Source organism: Notolepis coatsorum (genome assembly GCF_963971535.1).
Source record: "Notolepis coatsorum genome assembly, chromosome: 10".
Taxonomy (NCBI): Eukaryota; Metazoa; Chordata; class Actinopteri; order Aulopiformes; family Paralepididae; genus Notolepis; species Notolepis coatsorum.
The window spans coordinates 33264479-33287527 of NC_140174.1; the positions used below are offsets into that span (position 1 = coordinate 33264479).

General features: G+C 41.8%; 2 protein-coding genes across 2 annotated transcripts in view; one reads left to right on the forward strand and one right to left on the reverse strand.

Annotated features, from left to right (window-relative positions):
• Window positions 1-1109: 1109 nt before the first annotated feature.
• On the forward strand, window positions 1110-13909 carry LOC311235525 (parvalbumin-like EF-hand-containing protein; the record flags this gene model as incomplete). The annotated part of the gene is made up of 4 exons (XM_084322993.1): window positions 1110-1215; window positions 8903-9038; window positions 9295-9410; window positions 13866-13909. 4 exons carry the CDS (start codon window positions 1110-1112, stop codon window positions 13907-13909), a joined length of 402 nt encoding a protein of 133 aa, XP_084179119.1.
• A 1167-nt stretch (window positions 13910-15076) lies between these two features.
• Window positions 15077-23049, reverse strand: part of st6galnac (ST6 (alpha-N-acetyl-neuraminyl-2,3-beta-galactosyl-1,3)-N-acetylgalactosaminide alpha-2,6-sialyltransferase) — a 38283-nt gene continuing 30310 nt past the window's right edge. The window contains exons 7-10 of the mRNA XM_084323612.1: window positions 20124-20227; window positions 18713-18796; window positions 17606-17705; window positions 15077-16288 (exon numbers count right to left, since the gene is read on the reverse strand). Coding sequence (XP_084179738.1) covers window positions 16118-16288; window positions 17606-17705; window positions 18713-18796; window positions 20124-20227 — 459 coding nt within the window. The 3' untranslated portion in view covers window positions 15077-16117. The remainder of the gene's footprint in view (window positions 16289-17605; window positions 17706-18712; window positions 18797-20123; window positions 20228-23049) is intronic.

Sequence of the window (23049 nt, forward strand, 5' to 3'; positions counted from 1 at the left end):
ATTTGCAAATACAGTACTGTTTGTGATACAGAAGGAGTCAAGAAAAGGGAGTATATACATTTGACGTAGAAACTGTACATTGGAGGTTGGGTGGGGTTGGGTGGGGGGGGGTTGGGTACATTGGGATATTGACAACCATACTGGGTCATTTACATTGGAGGTGGTTGGGGGGGGGGGGGGACACTGTATAAACAAGCAAAACTGTACATTGAGGGGGGGGGGACACTGTACAAACAAGCAAAATTGTACATTGGACTATTGACAAAACCATACTAGGTAAATTACTGTACATTGGAGGGGGTTGGGTTAGGACATTTACAGGGGCCAGTTTTGAATTGCAGTCTCCTGTAGGTGTCCCTTGAGAGTGGTTTTGAAAGTGGGTAGTGGATCCCACTTTCTGGACAAAGTTAATGGGGCCACTGTGAAAAGCACTTAAACACACTTGAAAACAAACTTTTACTATGCTTAGGAGCTACGGTGGAGTGGGTTTCAGTCTTTACGTCAGGACTAGTACAGACTGAAACGTGGCCCCATGACTTTGTCCAGTGTGAAGAACAGCATGGATTGTACTGAGAAAAGACAACATCGACAACATCACTGGTACCTGGGAAATAGGGTTAGGGGTCCAAAGATCTGAACTAACCCTTGAAGAACCCACACTTAACACAAGTCAAAGGTAATAGTTCAAGTTCAAGTTTATTCGTCACATACAAACATACATGTAGGCTAAATTGCAGTCAAATGCTTTCCCTGTGCGAAAGCCCATTTCGAATGTTGATGCTTATTCTACTGTATAGAGGCTCATAGCCCATTTAGAATGTTTATGTTTATTATAATAGAGGATCATAGCCCATTTAGAATGTTTATGCTTATTCTATAGAGGCTCATAGCCCATTAAGAATGTTTATGTTTATTCGCATAGGCTCATAGCCCATTAAGAATGTTTATTCTCATAGGCTCATAGCCCATTTAGAATGTTTGTTTATTCTCATAGGCTCATAGCCCATTTAGAATGTTTATGTTTATTCTCATAGGCTCATAACCGAGGTCGTCTCCTCTCTGCTCTGCAGGGTCATCCAGAACAAACACACAACACCCCCAGGCCCAGCATGGCGGATGAGTTTGCTCAGCAGGTGAAGAAAGTAGCTCTGGCTATGGGAGCCTCTCTCTCTGACCGGGACATTGAACGCATCCCACAGGAGATCAGACACCATGGTGAAGCTGCTTGTTTGTGCATACAAGTGTGTTAGTAATCTGTGTGTGTGTGTGTGCGTGTGCGTGTGTGTGTGTGTGTGTACGAGTCGAGTCTCAAGTCCCCAGTGTTCAAGTCCGAGTCCAAGTCAGTGAAGTCACCAAAGAAGAGTCCGAGTCGAGTCCCCATTACCCTAGTCCGAGTCCAGGTCATCAAGGTTGAGTCCACTCCACTCTGGCAGTCAAAGAGCTGATATACAAATAAAAAAGGTCTACATTAAACATAAATGACACAGCGGTCACCATTTCAAAGGGATTTTATTTACTTTGTGACACAATAGCCAAACAAATGCACTAGCCATCAATATCTTATGCCAAATGATTAGAGCCTATTACCAAAAAAAAACTAAAAGAAACAACTGTATTTATCAATTAACAAGTCAGAGTCCTCGCCTGCACCTTCCGAGTCCGAATGCAGTCAATGCTCGAGTCTGAGTCCAAGTACAAGTCATCAGTGCTCAAGTCCAAGTCGAGTCACGAGTCCTGAAAATCAGTCAAGGGCTCAGATACCAAAGCACCTCAAAGGCACTAAAACAAGATTACAAACATCACAAAACAAACTAGTCAGACTACTGCTTGACCTTACTCATAGACCTTACTCATAGGATGGCTTAGAGTAGATGACAGAGTACAGCTACTTGCAATGGGCCTGGTCTACAAGATAAACTACACCACTAAGGTACCCATGTACATGTCGAAATACTTCCCAAAGGTCAGTGAATACCACAACCACAACACCAGAGGGAGCTCCACAAATCATGTTCAACCCACGTTTCGCAATTATGTGGAACGCCCTACCCACAGCTGTAAAGGAATGTGAATCCCTACCCACCTTCAAAACCACTCTCAAAGAGCACCTATGGGAGGTTGCAATTCGAAACTGGCCCCCGTAAATATCCAAACCACCCCTCCCTATGCTTACATGCACCTTGCACCCCCCTCCCCCCACCCACCCCCTCCCAATGTACAGTCTTCTCCCCCTCGTATGTATATTTTCTGTTAGGATCTCTGTAAATGTCCAAACAGCCTCCCACCAACCCACCCCCTCCATATGTACATTTCCCTCCCCCTCATATGTATATATTTACTGTTAGGATCTGTTTAACAGTACTGTATATTTCTTGTATGGCACAAATGTAACAGTACTGTATATCTGTATGTCATGATTAGATTAGATGATTAGATTCTTATATCTGTATAGGTGCAGCTCAATAAATTAGAATATTGTGGAAAAGTACATTTATTTCAGTAAGTAAATTCAAAAAGCTAAACTCTCATCGCTTATAGATTCATTACACACAAAGTGAAATATTTCAAGCCTTTATTTGTTTTAATTTGGATGATTATGGCTTACAGCTCATGAAAACCCCAAATTCAGTATCTCAGAAAACTTTTATATTACATAAGATCAATAAAAAATATAAAAAGATTTATATAGAAATGTTCATTCAGTACTTAGTTGGGGCTCAGTGACGTTGTTAGCCCTGGGCTTCCGGGGCTTCAGCCCCGGATGTTTTTCTCCTAGCCCCGGATCTTAAAAAAATAAAAATAAAAAATAAAACATCCATCTTAGAATTAATACATGAATTGAATGAAGTATTGTATACAACAGTTATACAGCAGCAATATATTAGTTAACAATAATAAAAGGACAACTGATTATGATTTGGTTGTTTATTTAATAATTGATTTAGCTCAGCCAACAAATAGTTCCACAAGAGCACTCTTAAACTTGGACCGTTGCCAGGCAACTTGAATGCTCATAGGGACGTTACATTTAGTTTTTTTTTTCTTTTTTTAGATGGCAGCATCCCCATTGTCTGTGCTGAATGTTTGTTAGTGTTTTTTTTTTTTTGCGTTGTCTTAACGTTATCTAGCAGTAGCTACAGATAGCTCCTGATATCAATGTCTTATAACAGTGATTCGATGCGTATTCGAGCCCCGGCTTGCATCGCAGTCACAAACGGGGCTAGCTGAGGCAGTAGGGTATATCTGCAGAGCCGCAGATATACCCTGCTGAGGGCATGCTGAATGTGATTTGATCAAAGCAGAGTATATATACACACAGACAGTGGAGATAGCGAGCATTTTGACTTGTTGCGTGGTGGCGATGTCTCGCAGATAATACAACTACAAGTATAATTATATAATATATATATTTTATAAAACAATATATATATATTTATATAAAATATTTTTTTATTTATTTTTTTAATAAAAAACGATCGATATCGGATCGGTATCGGCCGATATGGCTCAAGACGATCGGTGATCGGTATCGGTGGCAAAAAACGTGATCAGGGCATCCATAACTGCCATCTCTGATGTGCGATAACCTTTGAGTGTGTCCTGCACTGTGCTTTTAAATAGTACAGATAGGTATTGAAGATGTGCACTTTAACACAGCAGCGCCTGGAGCCATCCATACCCATGTCCAGTGTCCACTGACAAACTGACAATGCTCATGATACTGTGATAAACTATAATAAGCTTTAATTGAACCCTGGTTAATTTCCTCGGATAGTCCGGTTGGTTTGGGGTGGTGTGAAAGCTCATTCACTCTTGCAAGTGAACCCTGCTGTGGTTCATTTGAGATGTGAATGCAAAGCAGACCAAAGGCAGGAAAAGACCCAAAAATCGAATATTTTTTTTATGAGAAGACTGAAACATATGTATATAATGAAACACATAATAAATTTTTTTCCCCCCGATTGCTTAAGCACGATTTTGAAAACAGGGCCCGGTGTTTCAAAACACTACACACAATTAGCACAACCACACACACAATTATCAGAACACCTCAGATCCTTTGCTAAATTAAACACAAACTATACACTAATTTATAAAAACTACATTTTGTTTTTCATATGACTTAATTCTGTTTGAACCAGTTACACACTGCTGTGCTTAACCTAAAACACATTTAGCAATTCTACTTCTTAGTGATTAGAGTACTGTAAGTGAAGTACACAGAGAATGTGCAAATATACAATAAATTCACCAAACACTACACAAGACCAATGCTGTAGACTGATGAAAATATAATTTATTTATCTCCATATACCCAAATCAATGATGGAGACTGATGAAAAAAAAAGATTCGGGTGCTCCAGTAGCACACCATGTTACCGCGCTGCGTCACGGATCTGGTTGACTCCGAGTTCGATTCCCGGACTCGCCGTCATTTGCCGAATGTCTCCCCCTGCTCTCTCTCCCGTTTCACCCTACAACTGTCGGTCATGCTTGACCAGGAAAGCGATAAACGCTAAAAAATAAAGTAAAAAAAAAAAAATAAAAAAAAAAAGATTCTCTCCATATACCAAAATCAATGATGCAGACTGATGGAAATATAAATTTTCTCTCCATATAACCAAATCAGTCAACATTTCAACATGGAGAATCACAACAAAACATGTCCCAGTTTTCATGCTACTACAGTGTGTGCATAACACTGTAAGCTCAGCAAATATCAGACAAACATAAAATACTGTATCCAGTACAGGTTAAAATTACAGTAAAATAAAAACAAAAATAGAACAAATGTAAATAGAGTACAGAAAATACTACATTATCTCTTTGCCTAGCTGGATCTGGCAAGAGACATTTTTGTTGTGATTCTCCATGTTGACATGTTGACTGATTTGGGTATATGGAGAGAAAATGTATATTTTCATCAGTCTGCATCATTGGTTGTCTTGTGTAGTGTTTGGTTGTATTGTATATTTTCACGTTCTCTGTGTACAGTACTGGTTGAAGACAGGTGGAATCACCTGCTGCATTTTTATAGTGCATAAACCTGATTGGTGTATCTACAATTAAGCAATGGTGTGTTTGTGCATCTGATGGCTGTGTTTAACCAATTGGCTCATATGTGTGGTAATTTGACATTCTGTGTGTAATGTAATGCAAGTGTTTAGTGTTTTGCAAATCACTGTGTGTAGCCTATTGTTTTGCAAAAAGTGTGAATTGGAGAACTATTCTTTAGTCCGCAATGACAGGAACAGGCATGGAGGAGGTGTCTGTATGTACATCCATAAAGACACCAAATTTATTAACCGTACAGACCTAGATCATGAGGCTATTGAAACTATTTTTGTAGAAATTCTATTTGAAAGGGCTAAATCTGTTCTAGTCGGCACAATTTACAGACCACCAGACCAAAATGGCTTTTATGATGTGTTGGATGCGTGCTTAGCTGGAGCTGAAGATGCAGAAATGATTCTTATTGGGGATTGGAACACGGATATGCAACAAAAAGATGCACCGTCTTCAAATCCTACAATAGGTTTTGTGATCTGCACGGCCTCAGCCAGCTAATCACACAACCCACACGTGTATGTGAGTCAACTCAGACTACCATTGACCTCATCCTGACCTCTGACAAGTCCAAGATCGCCAATAAAGGGGTTATAGCATGCGGGTTAAGTGATCATTATATGATATTCTGTACCCGCAAAAAGCTAAAACAAAAGGCTGGCTGTCACAAAACAGTCACATCTAGAGACCTCAAAACCTACTCTAGCGAGGCCTTTAACCTTGAACTGGAGGGTCTGGACTGGTCAGATGAGCTCAATGGTACACTGGTTGAAGAAACATGGCTTGGCTTCAAAACCAAATTTTCAACGATACTAAACAACATGGCCCCCCTAAGAACCACCAGGGTAAAAAATCGTGCGGAGCCGTGGATGGACGCTGAAATACTGACCGCTATGAAAACCAGAGACAAAAAATGCTCTGAGTTTTGTAAAAGTCAGTCAAAGCTTACCATAAGCACGAACGTGAACTCCAAGCCCACGTGACTGAACTCAATCTGGAAAGAAACAGACTAAGAAATGATGTAAACTCCATGATCAAAACAGCAAAAAAAGATTTCATCAATGACAAAACCGAGGAAAACAAAAACAAACCATGTGAACTTTGGAAATTACTCAATAACCAACTAGGCTGCAGTAAAAAACTTAAAACCAGATTCTCAAACATAAACATAAAGACGGACAACACGCTCATCACAGAAAAGCTGGATGTAGCCAATTACTTAAATAGTTTCTTCACAAACATAGCCACAACACTGGTAAACAAACTACCCTCCCACTCAGGGCATTATGGGGTAGAACACATAGTAGCATACTACAAGAACCTAGGGGTCCACAAAGACGACTTCAAACTGGAAACGGTAACAACAGATGAGGTACTCAAAAAACTGAGCGCCCTCCAACCTAACAAGGCCACTGGCCATGACAACATCCCCTCCAAATTCCTCAGAGACTCAGCAGCCGCCATCACCCCAATCATCACACACATAATAAACCTCTCCATAAAACAGGGACACGTCCCCAAGGACTTAATTGCGAGAGTGACCCCTCTGCACAAAAAAGGCAGTAAATTAGACCCAGGCAACTACCGCCCTGTTTCTATCCTTACCTCCATCTCGAAAGTCATGGAAACATTTTTATACGAACAGGTCGAAAAATACCTTGCGGAAAAAAATCGAATCTACGAATTCCAATCTGGCTTCAGAACATCCCACTCCACTGACACATGCCTTCTCTATTTAAACGACCACATCAAACAAGAGGTGGACGCGGGCAAATACTGCGGCATGGTCATGCTGGACCTACAAAAGGCCTTCGACACTGTCAATCACACCATTCTGATTGACAAGCTAAAAGCAATTGGTTTTGATAGTCTATCAGTGAGCTGGATGCAATCCTACCTGGAGGGGAGAGAGCAGATGGTGGAGGTAAACGGTACCCTATCCCCCCCCCTCACAGTAAGCTGTGGTGTTCCACAAGGAAGCATACTGGGTCCGCTACTGTTCCTAATTTATGCAAATGACATGTCGTCAGCTTGTGACTGCAACTTGTTCCTGTTTGCGGACGACTCAGCCCTGCTTGTCTTGTCTCTGACAAGAACAAGTTACAGGTTGAAAAAACCCTCAGCTCAGAACTAGGCAAAATCTGCATATGGCTCGCTGATAACAAACTATCATTACACATGGGCAAAACAGAGTCCATTCTCTTCGGTTCAAATAACAAACTCAGCAAGACCGACGGCTTCTCAATTACAGTGGGTGACAATATTGTCACAAGGAAAGAAGATATTACCTACCTGGGTTCCATCCTAGAGGCAAATCTTTCCTGTGACAAAATGGCATCCAATGTAATAAAAAAAGTCAACCAACGAACTCGATTCTTGTACCGGATCTCCTCACTGGTAAACAAGAATACCCTGAAGACTCTGGCAGGAGCACTCATTCAAGGGTACTACGACTATGCTTGCACCTCATGGTACCAAAGCACCTCAAAGGCGCTAAAAACAAAATTACAAACATCTCAAAACAAACTGGTCAGACTACTGCTTGACCTTACTCCTAGAACCCACCTCACCCCTGCCCACTTTGACAACCTAGGATGGCTTAGAGTAGACAACAGAGTACAGCAACATGCAATGGGCCTGGTCTACAAGATACACTACACGACCAAGGTACCCATGTACATGTCAAAATACTTCCCAAAGGTCAGTGAATACCACGATCACAACACCAGAGGGAGCTCCACAAATCATGTTAAACCCAGATTTGGCTCAAACAAGGGACTAAACACGTTTAGCAATTATGCCACATCAATGTGGAACGCCCTACCCAAAGCTGTAAAGGAATGTGAATCACTACCCACTTTCAAAAACACTCTCAAAAAACACCTACAGGAGACTGCAATTCGAAACTGGCCCCTGTAAATGTCCTAACACAACCCCCTCCAATGTACAGTAAATTACCAAGTATGGTCTTGTCAATATTCCAATGTACAGTTTTGCTTGTACAGTTGTACAGTGTCCCCCACCAAACCCCCCCCCCCCCCACCCACCCAACCACCTCCAATGTACAGTCCTACCCACCTACCCAATCCAATGTACAGTTTCTACGTCAAATGTATATACTCTTTTTTTTCTGGACTCTTTTTGTATCACAAACAGTACTGTATTTGCAAATCTGGTATGTCATAAATGTATAGATGTAGCAGTACTGTCTATCTGTATGTCATGTATGTCATATATGTTACGATGAATTGAAAATGGGGGACCCTGATGTAAACAAGACGAAAGTCTTTCTCTGGTCTGCATCCCCTTAACAATTGTATGTATTGAGCTGTACTGTACTGTACCCATTCTGCAATCTGTTAATAAAGTTTTCAATCAATCAATCAATCAATCAGGCTGACTTTGTGCTTATAGGGGTGCAAATCTGGGCCTATGTTTTGCTCCTTGAGTGTAAGGTTTTGATAATTGTGTAATACTTTTGATTTGAGTGTTTATGCAAAGGCTGAAGCCCCCAATGTTTTCTAACCCTAAAAACGCCCCTGTTGGGGCTCCTTTTGCACAAATGCGGCGAAATAAATGGACTTTTCCACGATATTCTAATTTATTGAGCTGCTGTATGTTGTGTATGCCATAAATGTCATTATGAATTGAAAATGGGGGACCCTGGTGTAAACAAGACGTAAGTCTTTCTCTGGTCTGCACACCCTTAACAATTGTGTGTATTGAGCTGTACTGTACTGTACCCATTCTGCAATCTGTTAATTAAAATGTTCAATCAATCAATCAAACTCTGATGTCATTGTCATAGTCTCTCATTCTGTCTATCTTGCTGCAGGCAACTTCAACTACAGCAAGTTTCTGGAGTACATGAGACAGTTCAAGACGTCAGAACAAGAAGAAGAGGCTATCAAGAAGGCCTTCCAGACACTGGACAAAGATGCCAGCGGCTATATAGAGTGGAATGAGATCAAGTAGGGCCTTTATTCAAAGTTACACCCTGATTGATCGTCAATCAATCAATCAATCAATCAATCAATCAATCAATCATCATAGTTTAGAACGCTAATCACTAGCATCCAAATGTGATGGACCCCCCCCCCCCCCCAGTATCATGGTTTAAATTGGATTATTGAATTAAATATAAAAGCGGTACCATGGACCATGGTGACACGTGACTTTGGCTGTATCTTATTTAGTATCTCCAACTTTCCATTTCACACAACATAGGTACATTCTAACCATTGTTCCGTCGACAACGCCTGTGTTTCCCCTGTCTGACGAGGAGGCGGACGCCATGATCCAGGCAGCAGACACAGACGGAGACGGTCGCATCGACTACAGAGGTGCGGACTTGTCTAGGTTGTTTGTTCGTAATGTACTTCTATGCACTGCGGATGGATCGAATTATTGGATTGAGTTGACTGCACTGGACTAAATTGAACTGTACTAACCGGGTATGACCACTAGGGGTCATCAGATGGTTATGTATACAACATGACTCAGGGAGCACATCATACAGTGAGACATTATTCTCAGCAGGCTACATATTTTGGATAATTCACTGAAAGGTCAACTTGGATATGTGATTAATTTGCACTAATTAATTGCAGGTTGATAAGTGGACAAGCGAACACTTCACATTACTTTTACTTTCTATAATGTCTAATCACTGTAGGCCTATAACCTCATATCCCTGAAATAAAGCAGGCTACTGTTCAAATGCCAGGGATTAAACAAAAGCCAAGCAAAGTCAACACTCTGTAATCATGGAACTGTTGAGTCGATAAAACATCCATCTTAGAATTAATACATGAACTGAATGAAGTATTGTATACAACAGTTATACAGCAGCAATATATTAGTTAACAATAATAAAAGGACAACTGATTATGATTTGGTTGTTTATTTAATAATTGATTTAGCTCAGCCAACAAATAGTTCCACAAGAGCACTCTTAAACTTGGACCGTTGCCAGGCAACTTGAATGCTCATAGCGGACGTTACATTTAGTTTTCCAGCTCCAACCTAGATCCTTTCTCTCTCCCTCTCTGTACATCCAATGATTAGAGGTAGCCAAACGTTACACTATAAACATGAACTGGATAGTTGAGGATAATGAATATTTCAGTTAATTAGCTATTCTATTGATAATGACCGTTAATGTTATTAATAGAACCCCTGTGCAGCGGAGTTGAAAGTCCCAGTGCTGTTATACTGAATATCAGGGGGACTAAACACGTTTCGCAATAATAATAATAATAATAATAATAATAATGGATTGGATTTATATAGCGCTCTTCTCTGACTCAGAGCGCTTCACAGAGTCCATTATTCGTTCATACACAGTCATACCGGTGGTGGTAAGCTACAATTGCAGCCAGAGCTGCCCTGAGGCAGACTCACGGAAGCATGGCGAATAATCATCGCCTACGGCCCCTCCGACCACCACCAACATTCATTCACATGCATACACATTCATACGAGGCAAGTAGGTTAAGTGTCTTGCCCAAGGACACAACGGCAATGGGATGAACATGGGCTTGAGCGGGATTCGAACCACCAACCCTTCGATCATTGGACGCCCCGCTCTACCCCTGAGCCATGCAACATCAATGTGGAACGCCCTACCTAAAGCTGTAAAGGAATGTGAATCACTACCCACATTCAAAACCGCTCTCAAAGAACACCTACGGGAGACTGCAATTCGAAACTGGCCCCTATAAATGTCCTAACCCAACCCCCTCCAATGTACAGTAATTTACCTAGTATGGTTGTCAATATTCCAATGTACAGTTGTGCTTGTTTGTACAGTGTCCCCCCCCCAATGTACAGTAAATTACCTAGTATGGTTGTCAATAGTCCAATGTACAGTTTTGCTTGTACAGTTTTGCTTGTACAGTTGCAGTTGCACAGTGTTTCCCCACCCAACCCCTCCTACCCACCCAACCCCACCCAACCTCCTCCAATGTACAGTTTTTACGTCAAATGTATATACTCCCTTTTCTGGACTCTTTTTGTATCACAAACAGTACTGTATTTGCAAATCTGGTATGTCATAAATGTATAGATGTAGCAGTACTGTCTATCTGTATGTCATATATGTCCTGATGAATTGAAAATGGGGGACCCTGATGTAAACAAGACGAAAGTCTTTCTCTGGTCTGCATCCCCTTAACAATTGTGTGTATTGAGCTGTACTGTATTGTACCCATTCTGCAATCTGTTAATAAAGTTTTCAATCAATCAATCAATCAAAGCACTCATGGAATGCCTCTTGTCCAATCAAATTACCTGGTTGGAACTAACTGTTGTATAATCATATATAAAACATATCTTAGAATGAGGAATTAATGCCAACTGATTGTGTTCGATAAAAGATAACCCAGGACTTCCAATTTGTGACCAATAAATGATAAAGACTCCATCTGACACATTGGTCAAAAGACAAGTTTAGATGAATTCATTCAGCGCCAGCGTGTATCCCCATCCCTGCTGTCAATGCTTTAAAAGATAGGCATTTTCATGGTGAGTCACGATGTTTGCAGAGCTATATCTATATTCTAGCTATGGAGACAATACTATGGCTCATTTGACAGGCACTATCTCTCGTCCAACATGTAAAAGAGAGTTAATTCTTTCATGTATAAGTTTGCGTGTTATCCCGTGGTGAATATTGTATAGTTTCAGAGTGATCCGGGCTAATTCCTGGAAGCTGAGTTACGGAGCGCTATGTGCATTTTGCAAAAGTCGTTCGCGTTGCTCGTCTGGACACGATACTATTTCCAAATCAATAGGTATTATGTTTCATCATGAAGGCCTCAAAGGGGGGGGGGGGGGGGGGGTCGTTTTGTGATGCTTTGATCGTCAGCAACGGCATACGTTTGAGTATGTGACATATGATCGTTGCGATCGATGTGAAATCATTGTAGGATCAAAGTAGGATTGATGTCATATAGTCCTTACCTTTGCTAGGAGGTATTCCAAAATGAATATTCCAATTGTCTGATCGCGATTTCCAATATTGATGTCCATCAGGTCCCTGACATGAAATGGGACAAACTATGCATTAAAGGAAAACTCCAACATTTTGGGAAATTAGCTTATTTAACATCTTCCCTGGAGTTAGACAAGAAGATACATACCTTTTTTGTCTCTGTGCGTGCATTTAGCTTTGGGAACAGTCGCTCCGTTAGCGTAGCTTAGCTTCATCACTGGAAGTGGGGGAGGACAATAGCCTGACGTTCCCTTACAGTGTATACAGTCACCAAATACAACTCCAAAACGTTCATGTAAACATGTTGTGACCTGTGTATTTACCACGTGGAGAAATAAAAAATAATTGAATTAGACAATTACGTTTTCTAAGCAAATATACTCGGAACAATTTTTTGCCTAAGCACTCGTCTCTGCGCACAGTCGTTTGATTTCTACGTGAAGCCGTGTGTTTGTGGACATTCTCATTAATTCAAAGGATCCGAACCGATTGAAGTTTATGGATACCATGACTTAAAATCCTCTTACCTTGACGATTAAAAGCCTCCCCAATTTAGAAAACAGTAATCCAATGGCTGTTATTGATAATATAATACTAACTACTGCACGTAGCTAACCGGAGCTAACACAGAACCGGATGGTCACTAAAGCAAATATAATGACTTCCTTTCTGGGGTTTTCAAAATAAAAGTGCGACGTTTATAGCAGCGGAAAATGTTTATTTTGTACATTATCTAACGTTAACACGAACCTAAACTAACTTTAGGTTAGTTGTAACGTTAGTTTAGGTTTGTGTTAACGTTAGACGTTAACGTTCGGGTTCCTGAGAAGCACTTTATAAATGCAATGAATTATTATTATTATAAAATGTAACACAGTGTGAAATAAGGTTTCAAAGGGTAGGCGATACTGCCACCTAGCAGGATTAGGCCGGCATTGCAATATCGAAGTCTCAGAATGAGTCCCAATGATACACCGAGGTCCGTGAGACTGTATAGAATATTAAAAGCGAATAAAAGAAAAAACGATGAAAACCAGAGATTTCTCAGGTTCTGGCGCTCAACCACTGGCGAGATAACCCGACTTTTTTCGTGATTGGCGCAGAATGAATTAAAGTAGACACTTTGTTTATAAGGGGTAACATACTTTTTTTTTTTTATTAAATTCGTTTTTCTCAAATGTATTCTGAATACATATGGAACCTTTTGAATCCAGCTCACAACATGGTGTTGCGTGAACTCTGGAATTTCAGATAACCTCTCTCTACACCAGTAGTGTCTGACAAGGGGAAAAACGGACTATAAAACGTAATGATCATTCAGTTATACGCCGACAACTCCCTGTTTTATCACACTATTATCTGCACATGCAAAATAAGTGAAGTGGTAATTCATTCTCATATGAGCGTGCTCTCTCACACACGCACACACACACACAGACCATGCACATACAGTTGCAAAAGGACCTGCTGGCTACCGTTGCAAGCCCAAACACACGTGCACACAAGCGTGTATGTCTTTAATTAGGCTAAAACTGGGGACATTGCACTGACACATGAATTCCCTAGTAGGCCCCAACACTATAACCAATACACGCCTAACACTAACAAAATACAGTATGCTGAAATGCTAAATACCAGTTGTACGCTAGTAATTGTATATAATGTCCAGCTGCCACGACATCTTGGCAGGTCCACTATAGTGTGTAATGCATGACTCACTCATCATCGCACCTCCCTTATACAGCACCTCCTCAACACAACTAACATCTGTCTCTCTCTCCCCCTCTCCAATCCTGCCTGGCAGAGTTCTCAAACATGGTGAAGCAGGAGAAGACACCACGGAATTAAGAGGCCGCACAGTCCATCTGTTCACCAGTGTGTTAGCGCCTGAGAAAAAAAAAGCGTGAGACAGAATGTGGGGGTTTGAGCGTGCGAGTAGGCAAGAGCAAAAGAGAGTGCTTGCGTCTGCCCTCCATGGGCAGGACCATGGTAGCACTTTTGTACTTGAATAATACCATCGTCGTGGTGACCAAAAGAAATCATGGAAATGCCATACTTTTTGGGAAATACTATCCTTTTTTCGTAAGGGTTCTTATCGTAAGTTCTTATCGTTCGTAAGTCTGTTCTTATCTGTACAGAACACATTTTGTTTGTCAGTTGGAATTAAAGAGGAGGAGTTAGCATACACCTGCCAACACTGTAAATTCTCATGAATGTTCCATGCCAGTCAAGAATGTACCCCAGCTACGTAAAAACATAAACACACACATCGAGTGGGGCTACATTTTATATATATATATTTTTTTTTTAAATTGTTTGCCGGAGATACTATTACAAAGATATACACATAAATATGATTAAATATATTACAACACATTTAAGTCAGTTTATTTTTTAATCGATTGTACAGATCAAATAAAAATTACAGTCAGAAATTGCACTATGAAGGTTTTCCCCTCATCCCTCAATTGAAAAAAATGTAATCCAACATTTCAGGTGACTGGGGATCATTCAGTATGAATAGCTAATGATTTGTTATTCTAAAAAAAAACGATAAAAACTGTCAAATAAAAATGTGAAAATTCCCTGATTATACGTGCCGTCTTTGGTTACTGTCCATATTAAACCACACGTCCTCCTTGTGAATCCAAGGCGTTGACGACGTGACGTCTTCAGAGGCCTCGTGAGCCCACTTCCAAGTCTTTAGGGCTCCAGACCTCAGAAGTGACCACAACAGAAATATCAACAGTGAGGAACGACTATGACTCCTGCTGACCTTTGACCTTCTTTTTTTTCTCTCCGTTGCTCAAGAGACGAGTCCAGGTGCTCTGGCCGTGCATGCAAAATTCTCCGGGGGGTGGTTGTCCTTGGAAACGGCGGGTAGTTGGCGCAGAGAGAAAAAGGCCACATACTGGATGACTAACCGACTGACAACGTGTCCTCTTTATGGTCGTTATGGAAACATCTTCGCTCTCTTTAAAAATCCCCCCCCCCCCCCCCCCCCCGTTACAGTACCTCAGCACCACAACGTATTTTCCAGGCTAGTGATTCACATTAAAAGGCACGGATAGTCCGGCGGATTCCACACTATATTGTTGACATAGTATGGCGTCCTGTGGATAAGTACACTTTTGTGCTTTTAAAACATGGTGATATATTTAAAAGATTGTAATAAAATAATAAATAAAATCTCTAAAACTAGAATTCCCTTTCATTTCAAATAGTGTACCATCTTTCAACTTTGGTCAGTTGTTTGGTAATCTATCCCATTTACCACACACATACAAACAGTAATAGAGAGAGAGAGAGAACATAATCTGAGTAAATATCAGAATAGAACATGACTACTGCCAGCAGTGCTCAGACCAACTATTTAGGCCGGGGAGAGTCGGTTATTTTAAGTAAGTTGCCCAACTCCATTGCAGTCTCGTCCCTTATTGTCAACATACAGTACTGAAAAACAGTGGCAAGGATCTCTACTCTCACAGACCCAGAAAGCCTGATTGCTATAAGCCCTACTATACATGTAGATTATTCAGAAAATGTTGGTAAAACTGCTGTGTCAAAAAAAATTAAATAATAATAATAATCATAGCAGCTGTCTGGGATGGAAATGCTCATTCAGGAATCATTAAAAACAGATTAAGAACAAAAAAACATCTGCATCTTTGCTCGACAACAGGAAGTTAAGAGTCTTTAGCAATCTACGGAAGTGCAGGCAGAGCAGTCAGTTTTGTGGCACACCTTGCCTTATCACACTTATACCACATCCTCAGATGACGTGACGCTGACAACTGAGACGTTAAGCCAGCGTGGCACGTAGAGATCATATCTAGATGACAAATGATATGAGCAGTGGTTGACAAGAGTTTTAGCCATGTTGATTTTTGCGATTGGTGCACATTCTGATCAACTGAATTATGTAAGACTTCCGTGTCCCGCATGAACTAAAACACTAAAGCTACAGTGTGTACGAAGAATTTAAATAAAAACATAGGAATACTATGGCTTTTTACTACTTGAATCTTCTCATCTCCGGTTCCCACCGAGTGCGGCTCACTGGCGCATGTAGAGCTGTATGAGGCCTGCCTGGTGCAGTTGCTGCCAGAGGTTCATCTCCATGCGCAGGTCGTGGTTGATGAAGAAGCCCACAGGCCGGTAGACGTCGTCGTAGTAGTGGTCAGAGTAGCTGCTGTAGTCTGGGGTCATGAAGCCATAGGCATTCACCTTTACCAACACAACAAGGTCAGAGGTCAGTGACAGCACTCCCATGTCAGGTGCTATAATATATATATATATCAGTCGTGTGTAGCATTAGGCGAGTGAAAAGTTAAACATTTGATGGAAAAGGAATAATAGAACATTGTAATAAACTACTGACTATTTAAGAAATTTACACTTTCGCAAAGGGTGGCCATGGGGAGTTAATCATTATCAGTAGCAATTAGCAAAGCAAGGTTTTACAAGATGATTTCCTAGTATATGTGGTTTCAAAGTGACACCAATAACCCATTAACCATTAACAAAGAGCCAAGTTCATTTCCTGTTACAATGTTTGCTAATGCAATAGTTGACAAGGAAATACGTTTGGGTCCCAACTGTTCCCTAGCAACAGAATTCCAGTGAAACCTGTTTAGAAGGTTTCTGTTGCTAGGGGAACAGCTTTGGCCCCTGTTTATTTCCCGTCAGCAACTGTAATTAACAAACATTGCAACAGGAAATACAAAGGGGGCTATTTTAGAATGTTTATGTTAGACAAGGTCTTATATCATGGCCTTTCCCTTCAGTACACCTATAATTCTGACCATGTTGTCATGGGGATGAGCATTGTTTCATGTATGGACGGGACGTGGTTGGGGGAAACAAAAATATTTTTCACACTATTTTAGGGTAGGGTAACACGTGAGGTCTCCACTGAGGTTTGATTTATAAACAACCAACTTCACCAACAAAAGGTATGGGGGGGGGGGGGGGGGGACATGGGTCCATGAGACTGCGAAAGTTGAAATGTTAATTTATATGATGCCGTTTCCAGACAGCTCCAACTCTCTTGCACTAAACCTACAACTGATTTCCATAACGTCACTATGAAAGATTATCTGGCAGCCGTTATACAGTAGGTGTAGCAGTCAAATGAATGTAGATTTGAATGTGGAATGGCCCCTCTATCAATTCAATTTCACAATTATTTGTGAGAGGCAAGTGTTCTACAGGACTAACAGGTTCCAATGAACATACAGTACAACTAAACTGCCAGGCAAGTGCAGTCTTGCCCATGTAGCTGTCACATGAACTCTTGTTAACCCTTTCACTACCACACTACAGAAGGTTAACCCTTTCACTAACCATCTGTAGTGTGGCAGTGAAAGGGTTAACCTTCTGTAGTGTGGTTGTGAAAGGGTTGCCCCTTTTTCGTGTGGCAGTGAAAGGGTTAACATTCTGTATTGTCGCAGTGAAAGGATTAACCATTTGGTAGTGTGGTAGTGTAAGGGTTAAGGCGCAGAGAGTGTCTAATCTAATAATTACAGTCATAACGGATCATACCTGGTCACAGGTGTGCATAGCGGCAAGTAGCATCACGGCACCCGTGGACGGACGGTATATGTCCTTATATCTGGTCTTCATGGCATGTGAACGAAGGAACCTGAAACATATACAAAGAAAATAACGTAAGAATCTACTGTATTTGATCATTCTATTGTAATGGTGATACTGGGCGACACCATTTAAAGGTTCATGAAGAAAACATCCCATTAAAGCTACAAGTAGAATATGATATCATTGTCAGATTATTTGCGATACCTTGGTACAGTTACAGTAAACATATGAGACCGCGGCCGAAACAATTGGTAGCCTAGTTCCCATGATAAGACCACGTTTCCCATGAACCCCGTTGCTTGCTGTCGCAAAGGAGATTTGTTCCCAGCCCCCGGCATCTTCCCAGTTCCCACGTGGGACTTGTTGTGAAGAAGCTACGAGAGTGTGAACAAACAGCCCCTTCTAGCCGTGAATGTGGAGTTATTTTTGATGATGAAGCCAGTTTAGATTGGAAAGGCTTCCTCTGGGCCTTAATGCCGTTCATCAGAACTCCTGTGGATCCGACACAATATCAATACAAAATAGAGGCCAACAATGGACCCGTCGCGGCCATTCATTCTCCTCGGTCTCATCGCGTTTCTTCATCGCGTAAATTCAATGTGGACATTGAATTTACTATGTTGTATTGATGTTGAAATCTTGCCTTTAAGCCACACACACACACACGCTTTTTATCTGCTGGCTGTGAGACAAATTGCCCAAAATAAAGATTTACTCATCTCTAATCTTTGACATGACTACTCTACTCTCACGACTACTGTACTGTATACTCCTCTTGGCTGGGTCAACAGGAGAGTCGTTTCCCTAGGTAAAGCGGTGCCAGGAGTCGGTCTTCCGCTAAATCTAGGACACATGGGAAATGTGATTTGTTTCAGAAGGATTGTTACAACAGTAGATAACCATCCTTGTAACCTCGTTTGGCATTGTGAAGGAGCTCGCTATCACAGAGTCATATTTCGTTTCTTCATTTTTTTAATAAAAGGTTATTATTTCCAAATAATAGTAAGCGCTGCTCGGATCTAGATGATACGCCTCGTTGATAACCACGCTCACCTGTTTCTCAGGTATCGGATGAAGTCTGGATGGTACATCTTAAACTGTCCCGCAGACACGTTTGCACCAAAGTAGTCAGGTGGCCTACGGAGAGGATATTACAGTATTAGAAAATATTCTACTCCCAAGTTTATTAACCCAAATAAGAACACACGCACACAGACAGGTTGATAAGACAGACACGCGCAGATGCAGACACACACAGACGGCTATTATTTATCAAGGCTATTTCACTGCTCCATTGTGTTGAGGAATCCATTTTGGTTGCCCCAAACAATATCTTAAATCTCACACCTTGGTGAGAGCCAAGGGGCTACAGCCCCCACCCCTCTCTACTCTTAAGCTCAGTGTCCCCTTCAGTGTTCAGTGTTCCCCCAGCTGGCCACGATGAGAGCACTCCTCTTAGCCCAAGCTCATTTAAAACTATAGGTACTTTGTATATATGTTTTTCACTATTAAACCTATATTGATCATGAGGATCCATCCTTACAACTGGGAGTGAGAGAATGCATTATCATTTCGCAATTATGCCACATCAATGTGGAACGCCCTACTCACAGCCGTAAAATAATGTGAATCCCTACCCACCTTCAAAACCGCTCTCAAAGAGCACCTACAGAAGGCTGCAATTCGAACCCTGTAAATGTCCAACCCGCCCCCCCCTCCCCCCACCCAACCCCCTCGAATGTACGGTAGTTTCTTCCCCCTCAAATGTATATACTCTCTTTTAGAAACTCTGTCTCTTAAACAGTACTGTATATTTGTATTTGTATGTCATAAATGTCTGGATGTAACAGTACTGTTTATCTGTATGTCATGTATGCAACAGTACTGTTTATCTGTATGTCATGTATGCAACAGTACCGTTTATCTGTATGTCATGTATGTCATAAACGTTATGATGAATTGAAAATGGGGGACCCTGATGTAAACAAGACGAAAGTCTTTCTCTGGTCTGCATCCCCTTAACAATTGTGTGTATTGAGCCGTACTGTACCCATTCTGCAATCTGTTAATAAAGTTTTCAATCAATCAATTTCTCAATTTACAAAAAAGCTATTGTTGTTTTAAGCGAGACTAAGTAGCATTCACCACTGTCAACAACAACAACAGCAATATGCATTGAATAGCTGCTTTATAGTACTAGTATGAAGTGCTTTACAATGGAAGGACTGCATACATTTTTCAGTATGTGTGGCGCCGGTGGGAATCAAACCCCTAACCTTGGCAGTGTTAGTGCCATGCTCAAGGGCGCCAAACACTCTGCCCATTGAGCCACACACACACACACACACACACACACACACACACAGGACCACTATTCTATTTACACATTACACATTCTCTTCACTTGGCAACATACTGGTGAGAAACGATAACTCAGTGTGTATGTAATATGAGTGACACCTACGAGTTGCTGCGCTCGGGCCCTCTCGCCACAGGAGTGTGCGTGGCAGCGGCCTTCATCAGCAGGTAGTCTCGGTCATGATCTGGCAAGAAGACGTACCGTGTCTCCTGTGAGAGAGAGAGAGACCGAGAGATAGAGAGTTAGAAGGAACGCAGGTTTAGATGGCATCACAACATACAACCAGTACAGGTCTCATCTGACCTTAAAGGAACACGCCAACTTTTTGGGAAATTAGCTTATTTGCCATCTACCCTGGAGTTAGACAAGCAAATACATACCCTTTTCTTCTCTGTGCATACATTAGGCTTAGGGAATAGCCGCACCATTAGCCTAGCTTAGTGTCATTCACTGGAAGTAGGTGTGCCAGTGTAGCCTAGTTCCCAACAGTCACGAAAAACACTCCAAATACAACTTTCCTGTAAACATGTTGTGACCCGTGTATTTACCACGTGGAGAAATAACATTTTAGTTTTCTAAGCAGATATACTCTAAAAAATCTTTTGCCGAACCACTGCTGCCTGGGCGCAGTGATTTCATCACCTCAAAAGCCCTGTTGCTTTTTGAAAAACTGGGCTTTTGAGGTGATGTCCATGTTTACAGGAACGTTTTGGAGTTGTATTTGGTGTATTTCGTGACTGTTGGGAACTAGGCTACAGTACACTGGCACACCTACTTCCTGTGAATGACGCTAAGCTAGGCTAATGGCACGGCTGTTCCCTAAGCCTAATGCATGCACAGAGAAGAAAAGGGTATGCATCTGCTTGTCTAACTCCAGGGTAGATGGCAAATAAGCTAATTTCTCAAAAAGTTGGCGTGTTCCTTTAACACTTTGAATGCCAGCCACGACAATTCTCGTTTTATCAGCCCCCCCCATTGAGTGCCGACGACGACAAATGTTGTTTAATTTTTTTATTAGCGATCTGAATTCATATTTCATCAACGAGTCTCCCGTTGGTACAGCAGCCCCTCCAGGAGCTCAGATGGGAAAAAAGCGCCCCCTATCGTCTATCCCTGTGTAACTGCAGGTCAGTCGATTAGACTGACCTGGGATCTGTAGATCTGTAGAGGTGGAGCCAACTGGCTCCATTGTGCTGGCGAGTCGTCTGATCAAGAGGGATCTGATCGCGAGACGGAAAGCAGCCTAGAATATATATTTACAGCAGCCAATAATCAATCAATAAATGCGATCGATATTTGGAATGGCGATCAGGAATTGGAATAATCTTTTTGGAGAACATCTGATCTAAGGTAAGGAGTCTATGTTACCAGTCTTGGGGTAATCAGAGCTGTATTCACTGAGATAACAGCGTGTCCCTATGTGTGTATGTGTGTGTGATCTTGAGTAAAAGAATAGATTTTTCAGCCCGCGTCTATAGCATGCATAAGTACACATATACTATCGATAATCTAGCGTTTATTTGAAAACGATTCATAAATAGGCCGACAAATGACAACGTGTATTCGAGAATATTCCAATAAATGCCGTTTATGACCGAATCTTTCAATTTTCCAAAAAAATTCGAGAGAACGATAGCTTTTCGAAATGCTATGAAAAGGATATGAACCGATTAAAAAACAATCCGTTTCGACAATGTTGACTGCAAACAAGTCATTGATAAGCGACGGGCAGATTAGACACATAGCCATAATTTAAAACATAGATTAGGCGTTTTTAACGCTAACGTTGAAGTGGATGATGGCATTCAACGGGGTAAAAAGGTAACAAGGTCGGCACTCAAACTGTTAAAGCTCCATAGTTAACACATTATAAACAACATTCTATTCTAATCTATTCTCAAATCAGATGTCCCGATTCTAAAAAAGTGTATAGGGAGGGGGGGCGCATTTTAGGGTGGAGAGAGCACTCACATTTTAGAATTTCCAATACATATAAAGATGTATTGGTTTTACTGCCATCACTCCAGGACGCGTGTATATTTTCCCTAACGGAGTTGCACTTCCGCGTTCGGTTTGCGCGATCTGATTGGCCACTGACTCTACGCCCAAACAGCGCGTTACGCTAGTTCTGCTAACAGCCTGCAGCCTCATCTCTCTATATATTAACGGGGCGGTGGTCTGGGGCTCGCGGGACAGTGGTCTGGGGCTCGCAGGACGGTCCACACACCGCTATCAGTGTTATCTTCCCCGCCAATGAAGTATTCACCCAAAGACCCAATGCCGTGGCAACAACTACCGCACTACCGGTAGAATAAGTGCCGAGAACCGTGGGAAGTGATGCAAACTGTCTTGTCGTGTTTTGAACATTCATGTTGTGTTGATGGAATCACGGTAATATAGAGAGATGAGGATGCAGGCTGTTAGCAGAACTAGCGTAACACGCTGTTTGGGCGTAGAGTCAGTGGCCAATCAGATCGCGCAAACCGAACGCGGAAGTGCAACTCCGTTAGGGAAAATATACACGCCTCCAGGACCTGTATGCCTCCAGGACACTTAAGTGTGCAGGTAAGATAGTGGCTGACCCCTACCACCCCAGTCACAATCTGTTTGAGACACTCCCCTCTGGCAGGAGGCTGCGGTCCATCAGGGCCAAAACATCACACCACAAGAAGGCTCGGGACCCCCACTGACACCCCCCAATGCGTTACATTAACACTTTGAGTGCCGGGACACGTCTTTTCACGTCTTTGCTGGCCATGCTAAAGTTGCCGGGGGACGCTGTACAGCGTCCTTATATCAATATTTCAAAGATCTGCGATCGGATTCATAATGTCCCTCCGCTGGCCTGAGATCCACCAGCAGGACCCACTGAGCTCTCTGGCGGTTCAGGAGCGCCATCTGGTGGCCGATCGGCGCAATCGCCAAAACAGGATGTTGAATAGAGGTTGTCATGACGACCGTAGTACTTCCGGGCGCTCGCTATGGTTCATGTGACTCTGGCTCGTCACGCTACACTAGTGTTGTCAAAAAT